Source organism: Podarcis vaucheri (assembly GCF_965113315.1).
Source record: "Podarcis vaucheri genome assembly, chromosome: 15".
Lineage (NCBI taxonomy): Eukaryota > Metazoa > Chordata > Lepidosauria > Squamata > Lacertidae > Podarcis > Podarcis vaucheri.
The window spans coordinates 14,859,064-14,875,678 of NC_138753.1; the positions used below are offsets into that span (position 1 = coordinate 14,859,064).

At 47.1% G+C, this 16,615-nt stretch overlaps 1 protein-coding gene across 1 annotated transcript; it reads right to left on the reverse strand.

Annotated features, from left to right (window-relative positions):
* Positions 1-807: 807 nt before the first annotated feature.
* LOC309520359 (uncharacterized protein) lies at positions 808-3,400 on the reverse strand. The gene is made up of 2 exons (XM_082202015.1): positions 3,288-3,400; positions 808-1,452 (listed from the first exon to the last, which is right to left on the reverse strand). Exons 1-2 carry the CDS (start codon positions 3,291-3,293, stop codon positions 853-855), a joined length of 606 nt encoding a protein of 201 aa, XP_082058141.1. The 5' UTR covers positions 3,294-3,400; the 3' UTR covers positions 808-852.
* Between the last annotated feature and the right edge of the window lie 13,215 nt (positions 3,401-16,615).

Consider the following 16,615-nt stretch of genomic DNA (forward strand, 5'->3'; position numbering starts at 1 on the left):
TTCTGAAGATATCATAACCAAGTCTGGGGTGGTAGTTCCTGAGATCGAGGAGGAGGTTTCTCCATTTTATTTAGATATAATTGGGTGCCATGTGGGTGTGTAGAAGCTAACAAATTACACTGTTAATTTATAAATACATTTTGATTTCTAAGAACTCCCAAGCAACACAGGGAACTTCTTGGTGCAACACACACACACACCCTGAATGCCAAGATCCACATTTGGGCCAAGTACTCCTTGGTGAGAGAACCACATTAGAGATTTAAAAACACGAAATATGCAGCAATGTAAAGCATGAAAAGATAGGTTTTTAGACATTTAAAATATGCCTTTAAAGCAAGTTCCAAAATGTCCCCTTAAAAAAGTTTCTTTCCAAATGTTCCCCTAGCTTAGGAAAACACCATACATTTGGTAAGTTAAAAAACAATTTACTTACAAACTCTCCAAAAATCAGATTCATGTGCTTCAGAATAGTTGCACAGGCAGTAAAACTTAGCTTAGTTACAAAGCTAAGGTGAAAGTTCCTAGATTATTGGCGTAGGAACTCAAGAGTGGCTTGTGAAAGCCATGCGGTTGAGCTGGAGCAACCAACTCAAACTTCTTCACATACTGAGTTGCTCAGCTAGCCTAGAGGAGAACAAAGGCTTGATAACCTAGTTTCTCCCAAGGTGAGTGTCAGAAGAGCTTACTCTGTAATATTAACCCCTTCGTGCATTTATTAGAATTAAGTATGTTGGTTATATGAAGCTAGTTATCCCCCAGGACTTTCAGCTAGAAAACCGTAGAAGAAAAAAGAAAACCCACTGGTCTTTTGGCATCACAGATTATATTGTGAATTCAGAGAGAAGCCCCTTAGAGCTGAGTTTCCCTTTCCCTAGGAGAAGTCTGGATCATGCCAGACTCCCCTTCCTTCTCCTCCCCATCCTCGCTGTCCAGCAGATTGCCAAGTCCCACTGCCTCAAGGTCCTCAGGCTTGTCCATCTCTTCCTTCGCAGCTTTGGGTACCATTAGGTCCTCGCGGCTGTGGACTGCCAACCCAGCCAATTCTCCGCACAACTGCCGGAAGATGGGCAGCCGGTCCCGGGAGATGAGCGGGCGCCCCCAGCCGCCGCTCAGCTTCTCCTGGCTCTTGGAGAGAGTGACAAAGATGGGGAGTCTCTCCAGGTCAGGGGACCAGTAAGAACTGGCTAGGCTGTGGTCAGGAATGATGAATGGGTAATAGTAGCCCTTAGTTGACTCCAGGTAGCCCACTTGAGACTCCAAGGCTGGTGAAGTGTGTGCTGCAGCTGCAGCAGCAGCTGGGACAATGTTCTGACTCCCATCCAAAAAGACGTACTTGATGACTCGGCTGGTGTGAAAGAGTGTGTACTCAGACTGGTACCCAGATGGGCAGTAGAAGACATCCTGCCGCTGTCTCTGGGGGGCAGGCATTGGCATGGCAGCTGTTTTCCCCTGCAAAGAGACCACACAATTTAGGGAGACCATGACTCTGCCTTCACTGTTGGAGACAGCATGCCTCTGAATACTAGTTTCTGGGCATCGCAAGCGGGGAGAGTGGTTTGGTGCTCATATCCTGCTTGCATCTAGTTGGCCCCTATGAGGATAGGATGTTGGACTAGATGGGTCATTGGCCTAATCCAGCACACTCTCCTTATGTTCTTCTGATGCTGGACTAGATGGGCCATTGGTCTGATCCAGCAGGGTTCATTTTTCATTTTTTATGAGGGGGATTGAGGGGGATGACCTTATTACAGCTAAACTACTTGCATTGTATGCAGGGAGCAAAATGAAATATCCTCTCCCCTTACTGCTTTTTCATTCTGTTGTCCTCAGCCTTATTTTCTCCCCAGCGATGTCTTGACATAGGGGAAGGACCACAGCTCAAAGCATCAGCCTTGCATGCAGATGGTAAGAGATGTTTGGCAGCAGAGCGGACTACCTGGGAAGCAGGTGGACTCTCCTTCACTGGAGGTATTTAAGCAGAGGTTGGATGGCCACCTGTTAGGGATACTTTAGCTGTGATTCATGCATTGCAGGGGGTTGGACTAGATGACTATTGGGGAACCCCCTTCCAACTCTACCGTTTTTTTTGATTCTATAAAATTGTCTGTAACTACCCAAGAAAGATACCTTCAAAGTATGCATACTCAGTATGCTACAGACATAAGAAATTGAATGTTCTATGCTAGGAATTATTAGGAAATTGATTGAAAATAAAATTGCAAGCATCAGCGTCATTATATAAATCTAAGGCACAGCCAGGCTGGGGACACAGTGTCCTGTTCTGGTCACCCAGTCTCTCAAGCTGGATGTCAAAGAGCTGGGAAAGATATTGAAAAGGGCAGCCACAATTATTCAAGAGCCTGCAGAACCTTCCTTGCAAAGTGTGTGGGGATTTTTTAGTAGGTCCAATCCAAATCTTTCTCCCCTTTTAAGCATTTCCCTTTTCCACCCCCCACCACAAACTGTTAAGAGAAGTTCAATATGGCACTGAAGAATATTTGGCAAAATATACCTGCTGCTTGCCCACTCACAAATAACACGAAGAAATTTTAGGGAAGTCATTTTCACTCTCCCTTTCCCCCCACTCACCCATAGTTTTTGGTTTAGGGGATAAGAAGGGTGTGCATAAACATGAAAGAGGTTTTATGAAATTTTAAGCACTGATAGATTTCCCTCATAAAAAGAGTCTGCTGGATATCTCGTCCAGCATCCTGTTCTCACAGGGGCCAACCAGATGCCTGGGAAACCAGCAAGCAGGATTCAAACACAAGAGCCCTCTCCCTTCCTGTGGTTTCCAGCAACTGGTATTCAGAAGCATCACTGCCTCCAGCTGTGGGCTGTTTTCCATATGAAGCCAAAACACCTTCCAGCAACCTGGCTGTCCTAAACTGTGACTTTCCATCATCCCTGAGCATAGGCCATGCTGGCTGGGGCTGATTGGAGTCCAAAAATAGCTGGAAGGCACCGTGTTGACTACTCCTGGCCAGTGTGGCATAGTGGTTAAGAGCGCCAGGCTAGGACCTGGGAGACGAGGGTTCAAATCCCCACTTGGCCATGAAGCTCATTGGATGACTTTGGACCAATCACACACTACCTAACCTACCTCACAGGGTCGTTGTGAGGATAAAATGAGGAGGAGGAGGAGAACCATTGATGGTAAGAAGAAGAATAGTTGGAGCTTCTTGGGGGGTGACTGAGGGTGATGGCTAGAGACATGATAGAGACCAAAGGAAATTAGGTTTGGAATCTGGAAGCAGCTAAGTGGATCTGCCTTGGGACCTTACCAACATCTCAGACTGCTTTCTATTCAGTCCTGCACAGGATATCCCCCTTTCAAGGTGGCTGTGCAGTTCTCACTGGGCTGGGGTTTCTTTGGCAGGAGTTACCCGAGACTTCACTATTGTGAAGTCGCCCTGGCTGGGGGTGGCCTACCAATCACAGAGGCCCAAACCGAGAGCAAGAAAATGGGAAGGAGAGGAAGCAGAAATAGGAGGCGGGTCATGCCAACGCTTTTGTAGGCGTGGCTTAGAACATGAAGGCTCCCTACCTTGTCTCTCTCCAGTGGTAGCTCTCAGCATTGGTCACCATTTGTCATTTTGGATGGGGATGATGGGAGACTGAACGCATCTCAGGAGGCAACTGGGGATGTTCCCCCACCCTAAAACAAACTCGTACTTCTTCCTGCAGCACATAAGCTATGGAACTCATTCCTACAGAAGGCGGTGAAGGCCACCAACCAAGATGGCTTAAGAAGATCCAACAAATTCATGGAGGAGAAGACTATCAGTAGCTCCACTACAAACCATGATGACTCTGCTCTGCCTCCACAGCTCGGAGGCAGCGATGCTTCTGAATACCAGTTGCTGGAAATGGCAAGCGGGGAGAGGGCTCTTGGGCTCAGGTCCTGCTTGTGGGTTTTGGGGCATCTGGTTGTCCACTGTGAGAACAGGATGCTGAACTAGATGGGCCATTGGTCTGATCCAGCAAGCTCTTCCCCCTCTGCTCCTCTTCTCTGGCTGCCTCCAATGACAGGTGAGGGAGAGGAGGCCTGATGGAGCTGGCCTGTCACAGGCTTTCATTACATTTGTGGGTAAAAAATAGTCCCTCGAGGAACAAAGGAAGCTGCTGCCCCCTTCCATGAGGATCAATTTATTAAGCTACAACATTAAGAAATCATGGGGTGGGGGTGTTCAGCTTCCTATGTTCCTTGGGAGACTATTTTATGTCTGGAGCATGTGCAGAGGTCTCTGACAAATGCAAATTGCTTCCCCCACCTTTTGCAATAATAATTCCTCCATTTTATAGGGTGAGAGTGTTGGACTAGGACCTGGAAGACCATGGTTTGAATCCCCACTCAGCCATGAAGCTCACTGGGTGACCTTGGGGACCAGACGCTACCTCTCCGCCAAACCCACCTCACAGGGCTGTTGTGGAATTTAAACAAGGGGGGGTAACCATGTATGCCCCTTTGAGCTCCTTTGAGAAAAAGTTGGCATATAAATGCGGCAAATAAATACAATACTGATGGGCTGTCACGTGGAAGATGGAGGAAGCTTGTTTTCTGTTGGAGATTCCAACGAAAGCATAGGAAGAACTTTTTGGTGGTAACAGCCGTTCAACAGTGCAATGGGCTACCTCAGAAGGTGGTAGATTCTCCTCCGCTAGTGGATCTTAAGAAAAGGTTGGATGGTCATCTGGCATGGGATTCTTTAGCTGCAATTCCTGCATAGCAGGGGGTTGGTCTAGAGGACCCTTGAGGTCCCTTCCAACTCTGTAACTCTGTTATTCTGTGATCCTATGAATCCCCTGAATGAGGCTCTGCTGTGTTTGGAATGGTTTTGGCACAGGATCGTGCAGCAGGGAGCTGAGGCTTTGCAGATAGCTACACATTTCTTGCAACCAGGGCTGCCTGCCAGCACTTTGTTCCTCGCTGTCTGCCTATCATTCAGGCAAGACACATTGCTACATGCATCCAGTTCTTTGTGGCTGCAGCCTCCAAGGATGGCTACAAATAGAGCTCTTTATTCAAAGTTTTGTATTCTACAATCCAGGTTTCTGTCTCGCAGAACACCCGCCTTTCTCATCCCCGTGTATTCTGCGGAAGCCAGAGGGTCGTCTCGGTGGACACATTTTCTAAAGCTGTTTACCGGTTCATGATGGGCTTCCCTCTGCAATGGTCAAACCAAGGGGTGTGCTGAGTGAATTTAGGGTAACCCTCACAGTTCACGTGGGGGAACAATGAGGCCAGGCCTCAGCGCATGAAGTGAGAACATACTTCCAGATTTCTCCAAGGACTGTTCAATGCAGAATGATCATCAGGAAAGGAACCAAAGAAAAAACTGCTGGAATCATAATGTCATGCCTAGGGTGCGGCCTGTCATGGACCAGACGTCAGCTTCACCTGTGGAACAGAAGCCTGAAGAGGGAGAAGGGGAAACGACTCCACCTGCAGCTGATCAGCCTTCGAGGAAACAGAAGAGAAGGCACTGATGAGAACTAGCTGGCACTGGTGATAACCAGCTGGCTTCAATCTTCTTAAACAGAGCTCTCAGCAGCAGTCAGATCCTGGAAACAATGCCTGTGGTTCCTAGCCCTACCTTGTTGCTTCCTGTTCCTCATCTGGATCCTTGGCTCTGTGATCATCTAGACTCCCTGAACTTTGCAATGGACCCTTGGCGCCATGATCATCTGGATTCCCTGAGCTCTGGACTGTCTGACTTTGTGTGTGTCTTCTTCTCTCTGCCTTTGCTTGCTCAGCAGTGGGATTCGGGCAGGGCCACGACACAGCCACACTTGGAATACTGTGTACTGTTTCCGTCGCCTCACATCAAAAAGGATATTGCAGAGTTTGGAAAGGTTCAGAAAATGGCAACTAAAGGATCAAAGGGAGGGAATAGCTCCCCTGTGGTGAACAGGTGCAGAGTTTGGGTTGCAGACTTTGGTTTAGAGAAAAGGAGAATAAGAGGCAGCACAATGGAAATTTAGGAAATGATGTGTGGCATGGAGAAACTTTTATCCCTGTCTTATCACACTGGAATTTGTGGACATCGAACAAAGCTGAATGTCTGAAGATTTGGGACAGAAGAAAAAGAAAGGAGTTCTTCATGCAGCAATGAAAATATGGAACTCACTCCCACAAGAGGCAGTGAGGGCCACCAACCTAGATGTCTTGAAAAAATAATTTAGGGTTGCCATATATCCAGAATTTCCCCAACAAATACAGAATACTGCAGTCATAAGCGGTGTCCAGGTGAAAATTGCTAAAATGTCCATGTCGGCAGTGTCGTTTTTGGCAATTTTCAAAACCTTTTCTGTCCGGATTTTCAGTTTGAAATATGGCAACCCTAAGATAATCAAATTCATGGAGGAGAGGGCTAAACTAAGCTGTGCAACATGATACCTTAACATATGGATGCTAGAAGTAAGATAGAAATGAAAATAAGTAACATAACTAGATTAAAAATGGTGGCAGTGGCAGGACAGGATGGGTTTAATCGAGAGAGAATACCTTTTGTATTCTTGCAGCCAGAGGGAGAAATCTGGCCACAATTTCTGTTAATAATCTGTTCGAATCTGCCAAAAGGTAGGCCTGATAGCATTCAGAAGTACCACCTGGAAATTTTGAGAGTAGCTGCCAATCTGATTCGGTTGCCTTTATAGAAATTACAGAGAAGAAGCACGTGAGCCAATGACAAGGAGCCAATGGCAAGGAGTACTGGCCATCCGGTATAGTGGACCGCAAGCAATTTATCCTAGCTTTAGTGAAAAACAAGTGGTACTTGAGAATAGTTCAGTTCTCCAGCTACCTTGCATGGCTTGCCACTGGGTGGGGGGCTAGGGGGGCAATGAAGCAATGTAAGAATAGGCCTTTTCAGAGCCCCTGCCTCTGGAAATGTCTTCCTGTGGAGGCTCACCTGTCCTCTCTGCCTGCCCCCCCCCTCTCTCTCTCTCTCTCCCCCCCCCTCTACAGGTTCTCTCTCTGTCTCCCCTATCTCTCTTCTCTTTCCCTTTCTGACACCCCTTTCCCCCCTTCTTTCCTGCCCAGATGCAATCAGGCCAAGGGCACTGTGCAGCCTTTGATCACCCCTGACTGAGAGGGTGGCAAAAGGAAATAAGGGGTGAGGTGGGGTTAAACAAAGAAGGGTTGGCTGGCTCCATTTGCTCTGGGTTTTGAGTCCCGATGGCCTCATAGCTTCTTGGCAAGCACCTCAACCCTGCTCCCCTCCTTTCCTGCCCTCTCCTGCGTCCCAGCACAAGGACGCCGTGTGTTCCCTGCGCCTTTATGTTATATTAATGTCCTAGGCTGAGTCTGGAGCCTTGAGTTCATTAAGCAAAGTAAAAGGCAGGAAGCAACAGCCAGAAAAATCACAACCTCAACAGAGGAGCCTGTGGCTTATCTGAGGTCTGGTTAGCAGGGGATGCGCTGCAGCCTTTCATCTTGAAAGGCAACAGAGGGGAAGCGAGAACGAGATCCGTGTCCTCGATGGGGCTGCAGCAAATACCAGCTAACTTTGACATTCATCTCGGTATTAGTGCATTAGATGCAGATGGAAAATATGCTCCCCCTGTTGAATATTTGTGCCGTGCGTGTTTTTAAAATGCTGCTCAATGCCATTTTGTTCCATTCCTCCCACCCACCCTCCTACTGCAGCTTCCTGGTGGTGTCTCCATCCTTCTTTGGCCTTCACACACACACCCCGACTCATATGCCCACACAGCTGGTCCATCTGATTGGCTACAGCAGCCCATGTGAGTTTGTTTCCAAGCCAAAAAAAAAAATACTGTTGTGCGCAGGGCCGCATTTAGGTTTGACGAGGCCCTAAGCTACTGACGGTAATGGGGCCCTTTAGATGTCCAGCTGTCCTTTGTCAACAACAGATTGCCACTGTTTTTTGTGTTGAATATATGCTATATGGCAATTTATGGGCCTAATAGCTATCTAAAGCCATTTTCACATGCAGAATGTAGGCACCCTATATATAGAAATGAGCAAACCAGTGATATTTTAGGGAGAAAGCTAGCAGGTGGGGCCCATGATTTACATCATAGGAGCCTACACAACACAAAAGACTGTTGCTGTATGTAGGTTTTATTTTATTTTATTATCTTATATTTTGGAAATGTACATCCAGTTGTTTTTTTCCTTTAAATTTTTTGGGCCCCCCCAAGAGAATGGGGCCCTAAGCTGTAGCTTGTTTAGCTCATAGGTAAATCTGGCACTGGTTGTGCGACCCCCAATCTCTGAGTGGTGAGAGACTCTAGGGCCTTCAGTTTGCTCTGAATGAAGTATATACGTCTATACCCGCCAACATTCCTCAGATGAAAATAGGGACATCTCTCTCTCTCTCTCTCTCTCTCTCTCACACACACACACACACACACACACACCGACTGACCCTTCTCAACCCCCATACACACCGACTGACCCTTCTCAACCCCCAATCCCCATCAAAATAAGGATGCGTGCCCCCACCGCTACACCAACAGGACACAGCTCGCACACCCTCCACCATCCTGAAAAAGCCCCTGCCCTCTGCATGCCCCTCAGAGCCAGCACAGGTGGGCTTCAGCAGTGGCAGACTCTTCTCCTCCTTGCCCACTCTTCAGTAGCCGCTATGAGCTGCTGGAGGGTAGAGGCTGGGAGTGGTGGCCATGGAGAGGCAACAAGCTGCTCCTTTGCTGCTGCTGCTGCTGCTGCTGCTGCTGCTGCTGCTGCTGCCACTTGGGACAGTGGAAGAAGCGCTGGTGGGGTTAACAGGGGCATTCCATGATCAAATCAGAAGCCAGCGTGGCTTTCATAATTTTGGGGCTGTCCCTGGAAAATCAGGACACTTGGAGGGTATGTATGTCCCACATTCACACCATACAGTTAAACTGCTAGGATACCACTTGAAGCAGCCATGCTTTACCCCAAGGAATCCTTATACCTTTACCTTGTTAAGGGTGCTGAGAGTTATTAGGAGACACCCCCCCATTCCGCTGCCAGTGCTACAATTCCCAGAGTGGCTTAGCAACCAATCCTTCTTCACAGAGAACTCTGGGAATTGTAGCTCCGGGAGGAGAACGGGGGTCTCCTAACACTGCTCTCACTGTGAGGACAGGATCAGGACTAGATGGATCATTGGCCCAAGACAGCAGGCTTTTCTTATGCCATTATGTCCTTACTGCCTAGCGGTGCTCTCCTATTTTGTTTTATATTATGTTTATGAATATGGATATTTTAAAATGCTTTTCGTTATGCGAATCATTTGACATAGCTTTATCGTGCTTGCAGTGAATGTCAACTGCTTTGAGATATATTGAGTTGTAAAGCAAGGTAAACACTGAATAGATAAAAAATAATAATGTGCTGCTGGCATGCAATGTAACGTACAAAAGCTGAGAGCCATATGCACCAGTGCCCACACTTCCTAGCTAGCCCTGCTCATGTTTGGCCATGTCCACCATGCCAAGCAGCTCCCCTGACTTATATGGTCAACTCCTGTTGGGAGGGGGAGAGAGAGAGAAGGAGGGCTGCTTGATTGACATTCAGTCCCACACTTCTCTACAGAGACTGCCAGCGAGGGACATCAGTGCAAAATACAAAAGCATTCATCTGAGCGACGGACACCTGTCCACGAGGAACTGGCTTGAGACCCGGGATGGGCCATAAGGCAGCTGTTGTGGAGTAGTGATTTCACATCATGGTCAGCGCAGGGCTGGATTCAAACCTGTGACCTCAAGGTGGAGGGCGACATTGCCTCGCCATCAATCTGCCAAGCCAGCTGTCGGCATCCACCCTTATCAGTCATTTGGAATGAGGGGAGGCCGAGATGGCTTTTGGGGAGTACACACACACACACACACACACACACACACACACACACAAAGAGAAGGGCTTAGCCTATTAGACAAGGGCTAGCTAGTGAATATCAAAAAGAGTTTCTGCTCCAGTTGGCCAAAAGGGAGTGGGGAGGAGAGAGCATCAGGTTTTACTCTAATTAAACTAGATGCTGTTTCTAAGTGCTCATCATCTCAGTCTACAGGGAAGGCCCATTATGAGAGCCTAAAGGTGGTGGTACATTAGCCCAGCTGCTTGTATAGGAAATCAGATTAGGAGGATAATATTACCGATACTATGTCATCTACTTAGAAGTGGTTTGCTTCTCTTAAATGGAGCTGGAATGCATTCCAAGACAACGTACCAGGGATGGAGAGGGACTTGTTAGGAGAAGGGGCTGAAGTTCAGTGGCAGAGCATCTGTTTTCCCTGCAGAAGGTCCCAGGTTCAATCCTGAAGGCCATCTGCAAGTGGGGTTGGGAATGTCCCCTGCTGGAAAACTCAGAGGACACTGGGTCAGTCAATGGGATATAATACAAACTGGACAGTTTAATGATATGACTCAGTAAAAGGCAATTTCATTGTTTTCCTGGAGGGAATATTTTTACCCACAAAGATAACGATAAGCAAGTTTGTTTGCATGCTTGCTTGCTTGCGTTAGAAAAAAAAAATACCCCAGTGGCCGTCCAAATGCTTTTAAACTCCCATCAACCACATTCAGCACAGTCAGGGATAAGAAAATAAGGAGTGCCTGCTGGATTAGGTCAATGTCTCAACTGGTCCAGCATTCCATTCTCACAGTGGCAAATAACATGCCTGTGGGTTGTGTCCATATATCATTATGAAATTGTATTGTATCCTTCCTCTCAAAGGAGTCCAGGTTAGAAATATGTGGTGGTTGATGATCCAAGCCTCTCTGTCCTCTAAGAACCCTAGTCTCCTTCTTTGAGAGAGGAAGATCTGAGTATTGCACCATTACATCGCTGAATGGAGGGAAGGGTGTGGAATTAAGAAAGACAAATGGAGTCTCTCAAGGGGGTGACCTGCATAGTCTTTGAAACACCACAGGCAGCTCCAAATCACATCAAATCTTCCCCACGCACACCTGCCCACAAGCAGCCACACAAAAAAGTCAACCCCCCTTCAGTAAACGAGTCAGGCAGACAGTTGTGTTCGCTCGAGAGCAATGCCCCCCAACAGAGAGGCTTCAAACGGGTATCTGTTATGAGCCCTCCTGGACTGCAAGTGAGCTGAGAAATAAAAGATGAGACGACTTCTGTGGGATGTGTTGGGAAGAAAGCCTGAACCTTGTAGCTCATCAAACATAGAAGATTGTTACCACCAGGAGGTCTGAGTCATATGCCTTAAGTGCTAGCAAGGAGCTGTCTGTGTAACCTACACTTAGCCTTATTGAGTTTGCCATCTTTGTTGTAAAGTAATTACATTCGCTTAGCTAAATCGCAGAGTGTAGACCAGAGTGGAGCGTCATATGACACTGTCCATGGTACCTTGATAGGCCTCAAGGGCAATTAATAGACTACCGAAGACTATATCAAACTGGTGTCCTCTACGCATTTTGAACTACAGCTCCCATTATTGGCCATGTCCATTGGCTATGCTAGCTGAGGCTGATGGGACTTGTACCACCAGGTCAGTGAAAGCTGAACTATAAGATATTGTTACCACCACCACCAATGGTTCAGGAGGCTAGAGCTGAGATGAGAGAGTTGGGTATGTTTAGCCTGGAGAAGAGAAGACTGAGAGGTGATATGACAGCCATCTTCAAATATATGGAAGATGGAACGAACTTGTTTTCTGCTGCTCCATGGTAGGACCTGAACCAATGGATTCAAATAACAAGAAATGAGATTCTGATTGAACATTGAGAACAACTTACTGGCAGTGGCAGCCATTCAGCAGTGGAACAGAGAGCACTGGAAGGTGGTGTACTCTCCTTCCTTGGAGGTTTTTAAGCAGAGGTTGGGTGGCCATCTGCCAGTGATTCTTGAGCTGTCATTCCTGCATGGCAGGGGGTTGGACTAGATGACTCCTGGGGACTTTCCAATGCTACAATAAAAAAATTAATACAAAAAGATATGGAATTCTCCCTTGAGATGTTGTGATGGCCACCAACCTAGATGGCTTTAAATGGAAAGTAGATAGAAGTTTATAAAATGAAATATATATTTGTAAAATGATGTCTGGCATAGAAAAAGTGGATAGAGAAAAGTTTTTCCCCCTCTCTCAAAACACTAGAACTAGCAGACATCCAACGACGCTGAACGTTGGAAGATTCAGAGCAGATCAAAGATTCAGGAGGCAGTGATGGCCACCGACTTGAATGGCTTTAGAAGAGGACGGGACAAATTCATGGAGGAGGAAAGGGCTATCAGTGGCTACTAACCATCATGGAGGCTATGGTCTGCCTCCACAGTTGGAGGTGGCAATGCATCGGAATACCAGTTGCTAGAAACCACAAGAGGGGAGAGGACTGTTGTGCTTGAATCCTGGCTGTGCGTGTCCCACAGGTCAGCCATTTTAAGAACAAGATCCTGGATCAGATCGGATCAGGTCTGATCTGGCAACCAGGCCCTTTTTATCATTCTTATCTCCTTTAATCCAGGCCTCTTCCTTGTCTTTGATAAATTGCTACCTGCCCCACCATAACTCAGCCTGGGACAGATCCAGAGGCTTCCTTGAAATATGAGAAGAAGGGGGTGCGGCAACGTGCAGATCTCTTTTATTAATTGCTTGCTGTGGTTTACAACCTCCAAAAACACAGCAGGCCTCTGAGGGTGATGTATCGAGAAGCGTGTAATTCACAGGGGTAACGGCAGGCGGAATTCAATTCTGCCCACCAGTGCCGAGCAAAGCAAACAGCATCCACCAAAACAACCCAGCAGGATATAAGAGGATGGAACTGAATTACAGATGGAGGTCATGGTGAAGGACCTTGAAAGAGACTGGGCGGGGGGGGGGAGTTGGTTAGTGGGGGGAGATGATTAGCTTTAAGGGCAGTGATAAATGTTGGCACTTGAGGGGAGATTTATTATTAATGCTGTAACCTGCCATTGATTACTGGGTGTAAAAAAACGTTGAAGAACCATTGTCTGCAAAGCACTGTCTTGGAAGAGGCTTTTCCTCTTGTGCGTGGGAGACAGGAGAATGCCTCTTCTGAAACTTCTCATTTCATGGAGGAGGCTATCAATGGCTAATAGCCATAATGGCTATTTTCTGCCTCCACTGTCCACTAAGAGGTGACATGGTAGAAGTTTGTAAATTTTTGCATGGCACGGAGAAAGTGAATAGAGGAAATTTTTTCTCCCTTTCTCATAATATTAGAACTCATGGGCATCCAGAGAAGCTGAATGTTGGAAGATTCAGGTCAAATATATAAAAGGACTTACCGTATTTTTTGCTCTATAAGACTCACTTTTTCCCTCCTAAAAAGTAAGGGGAAATGTGTGTGCATCCTATGGAGCGAATGCAGGTTGCTCAGCTGTCCCAGAAGCCAGAACAGCAAGAGGGATTGCTGCTTTCACTGCGCAGCGATCCCTCTTGTTGGGTTCTGGCTTCTGGGATTCAGAATATTTTTTTTCTTGTTTTCCTCCTCCAAAAACTAGGTGTGTCTTGTGGTCTGGTGCGTCTTATAGAGCGAAAAATACGGTATTCATGCAGTGCATTGTTAAACTATGGAACTTCCTCCTACAGGAGTGTGCTGGGCCCGGGGGTAACCCATGAAATGCAGTCCAGGACCAGTCCAGAATCCGAAGGTTCCGCTAGGAGTCAGTCCGACAGGGTCAAGGCAGGACACGAGACAGGAAACCAGGCAAGGACAGGTACAGGATCTCAGACAGGAGCTGGCATAAACAACTACCTGACATTCAGGAGACATCTTAAGGCAGCCCTGTTCAGGGAAGTTTTTAACGTGTGATATTTTATTGTATTTTTGGTTTTTATGGAAGCCGCCCAGAGTGGCTGGGGAGGCCAAGCCAGATGGGCGGGGTATAAATAATAAATTATTATTATTATTATTATTATTATTATTATTATGTTGCTCCCGCAACCTGGGGTGGGGTCCGACAGACTTTTATCTTTGTCGGGGTAATGGCCGGTCCTGATTCCCCAGTGACTCACCTCCCTGTTTCACCCGAAGGCGAGTACTCCTCCTGCAAGTACTCAGGTCTCTCCTTCTCTCAGACCTTAGTATCTGCAGCTCAGGAGACATCGGTGGGTTACTAGGCCCAGAGGCCGCCTCAGCCTCCCCTGACCAAACCAGTAGTGGAGCAGCTGTAAGTGATGACCCAGCTGAAGGCAACGAGGTAATCCCCACATCTGGAGCCAGGGCAGGCTCAGGCCCCTGACTCAGCCCAGCTGGTGTTTGTTGCAGGGGAACCTGTGCAGACTGGGACTCTTCAGGACCAGGCCCCAGACTTGGTTCAGATGATGCCTGAGGCAAAGGATCCAGTGCAGACTGAGTCTCTTCTGGTTCCGAGCCCGAGCCTGAGTCCCAGGCCATCACAAGGATGCAGTGATGGACACCAACTTGTACAGCTTTAGAAGAGGATTTGGCAAATTCAAGAAGGAGAGGGCCATCAAAGGCTACTAGTCACGATAGCTATGCTCTGCCTCCTCAGCTGGAGTCATTAATGCTTCTAAATGCCAGCTGATGGAAACCACAGGAGGGGAGAGGGTTATTGTGCTTGGGTCCCTCTTGTGGGTTTCCCACTGGGGCACCTGGTTGGCCACTGTGAGAACAGGATGCTGGCCTAGATGGGGCCATTGGCCTGATCCAGTAGGCGCTTCTTGTGTTCTTAAGGCTGGCTGAAAGCTGCATGTCAGGAGCAAAGCTAGAAAGGAAACTGCCTTAAGCCAAGTGTGACCAGCAGCATCTCACCAGTGTGTTTTCCCCAGCCCTGTGTGGAAGTGCTGGGGATCAAACCTGGGATGTTCTGCATAAAAAGCAGCTGCTCTGCCATTGAGCCACAGCTTTCCAGTGTTGTTGCTGTAGTATTTATCTTGTTTCCTTCACTCCTTCCCTTATAAATAACAATAAACTCAGCATAAAGCAAAAATGGAAATCGGTGTCAGCAATAGAATGCGACAAAGCAGGCAGCAGTATTCAGACTACAGCAATATTAAGACAGATTTCTGCCCCGAGGTGTTTACAATATTCATTTCTCGGGGGGGGGGGCAGATGGTGTGGGTCCCAAACGGCACAGATAGGAAGGAATGGGTTTTCATTGGGGATGCATCAGCTCTTTGAAACTTTCATTTCTGTGCCACGTTTTATGAAAATGCGTACTTCAACAGCTAACATAATACAATCAGATACCCAAGTGCAATAACATTTGCATGCTAATATTTACAAGGTATCAGTTTGGAGAGAGGACCGCAAATCTGTCAACACTCCTGTCATATTATTTGTCATTCCAAACACATACAGTATTCACAAAGGGTTAAAACATTGCAGGTTGTCTTCTCTGCCTTCACAGAGGTGGACACAATTAGCAAGTTTTGATATTGCTGCTAAGTTCTCCCAAGAGCAGTTCTGCATGCAAGATGGAGATCTCTTCACTCCAGTAACGTGAAATGTTTATTTTGACAGAATTTAACAAATACCATATACAAGATAAGATTCCAGAACTCCCCTCTCTCTGGATCCCTTTAAGATGATGTAACTGTCCTAAGAACATAAGAAGAGCTTTGCTGGATCAGGCCAGTGGCTCATTTAGTCCAGCATCCTGTTCTCACAGGGGCCAACCAGATGTCCCAGTGGGAAACCCGCAAGCAAGACCTGGCCACAAGAGCCCTCTCCCCTCCTGTGGTTTCCAGCAACTTGTATTCAGAAGCATTAATGACTTCAACTGTGGAGGCAGAGCACAGCCATAATTGCTGGTAGCCACCCATAGTCTTATCATAGAATCATAAAACTGTAGGGTTGGGGTCCCAAGGGACATCTGGTCCAAGCCCCTGCGATGCAGAAATGTCAGCTAAAGCATCCATGACAGATGGCCACCCAACCTCTGCTTAAAAATCTCCTCCATGAATTTGTCCAACCCTCTTTTAAAGCCAGCTTGGATGCATTCCCTAATTGCCTTTCATTAAAAAAAATCTCAATACTACTTTTTTTTAAAAAAAAAGTAAAGCATTGTTTTAAGATGCATGCCATGCTGTCTTTAAAAATATTGCATATGGCACTTTTGGCAGCGTTCCCTAAAATCTCCATTGTTTCCATAGAAAAGAAAAGGAAGGAGGGAAGGTTCTTAGAGGGGATGTGGTGGGGAAGGAGGTTCCCTAGATTTTCCCATCTAGTCTTTACATAAAGGTCTGTCCCCTTCACTGCTGCTTTGTGGTTTGGATTCCCCATGATATTACAGAGACTGGGGAGCTGTCCGCCAGGAAAAGGAGCTAGCCAGCATGAGATGTTGCTGAAGCAGCTGGGGAGCTGGCCAGCACAAGACCATGTTGTCTTGAGCAACAACTAGGCAGGAAAGCACAGAATCATAGAGTTTTATAGCTGCCCCTCCTGGAGGCTCAACAAGGCCTTAATTCTACAGGACACATCAACTTGCTCCCTCCTTTCAAGTAGGCTTCAGAAAGCTCATGCTATCAATGTAAAAACACGAGGAGATAAGTCTGCTGGATCAATCCAATGGCCCATCTAGTCCAGTATCCTGTTCTCACCGTCTGCAACCAGTTGCCCGTGGGAAACACACAAGAGGGAGCCAAGAACAAGAGCCCTTGCCTCTTCTGTGGCTTCCAGCAACTAGTATTCAGAAACATTACTGCC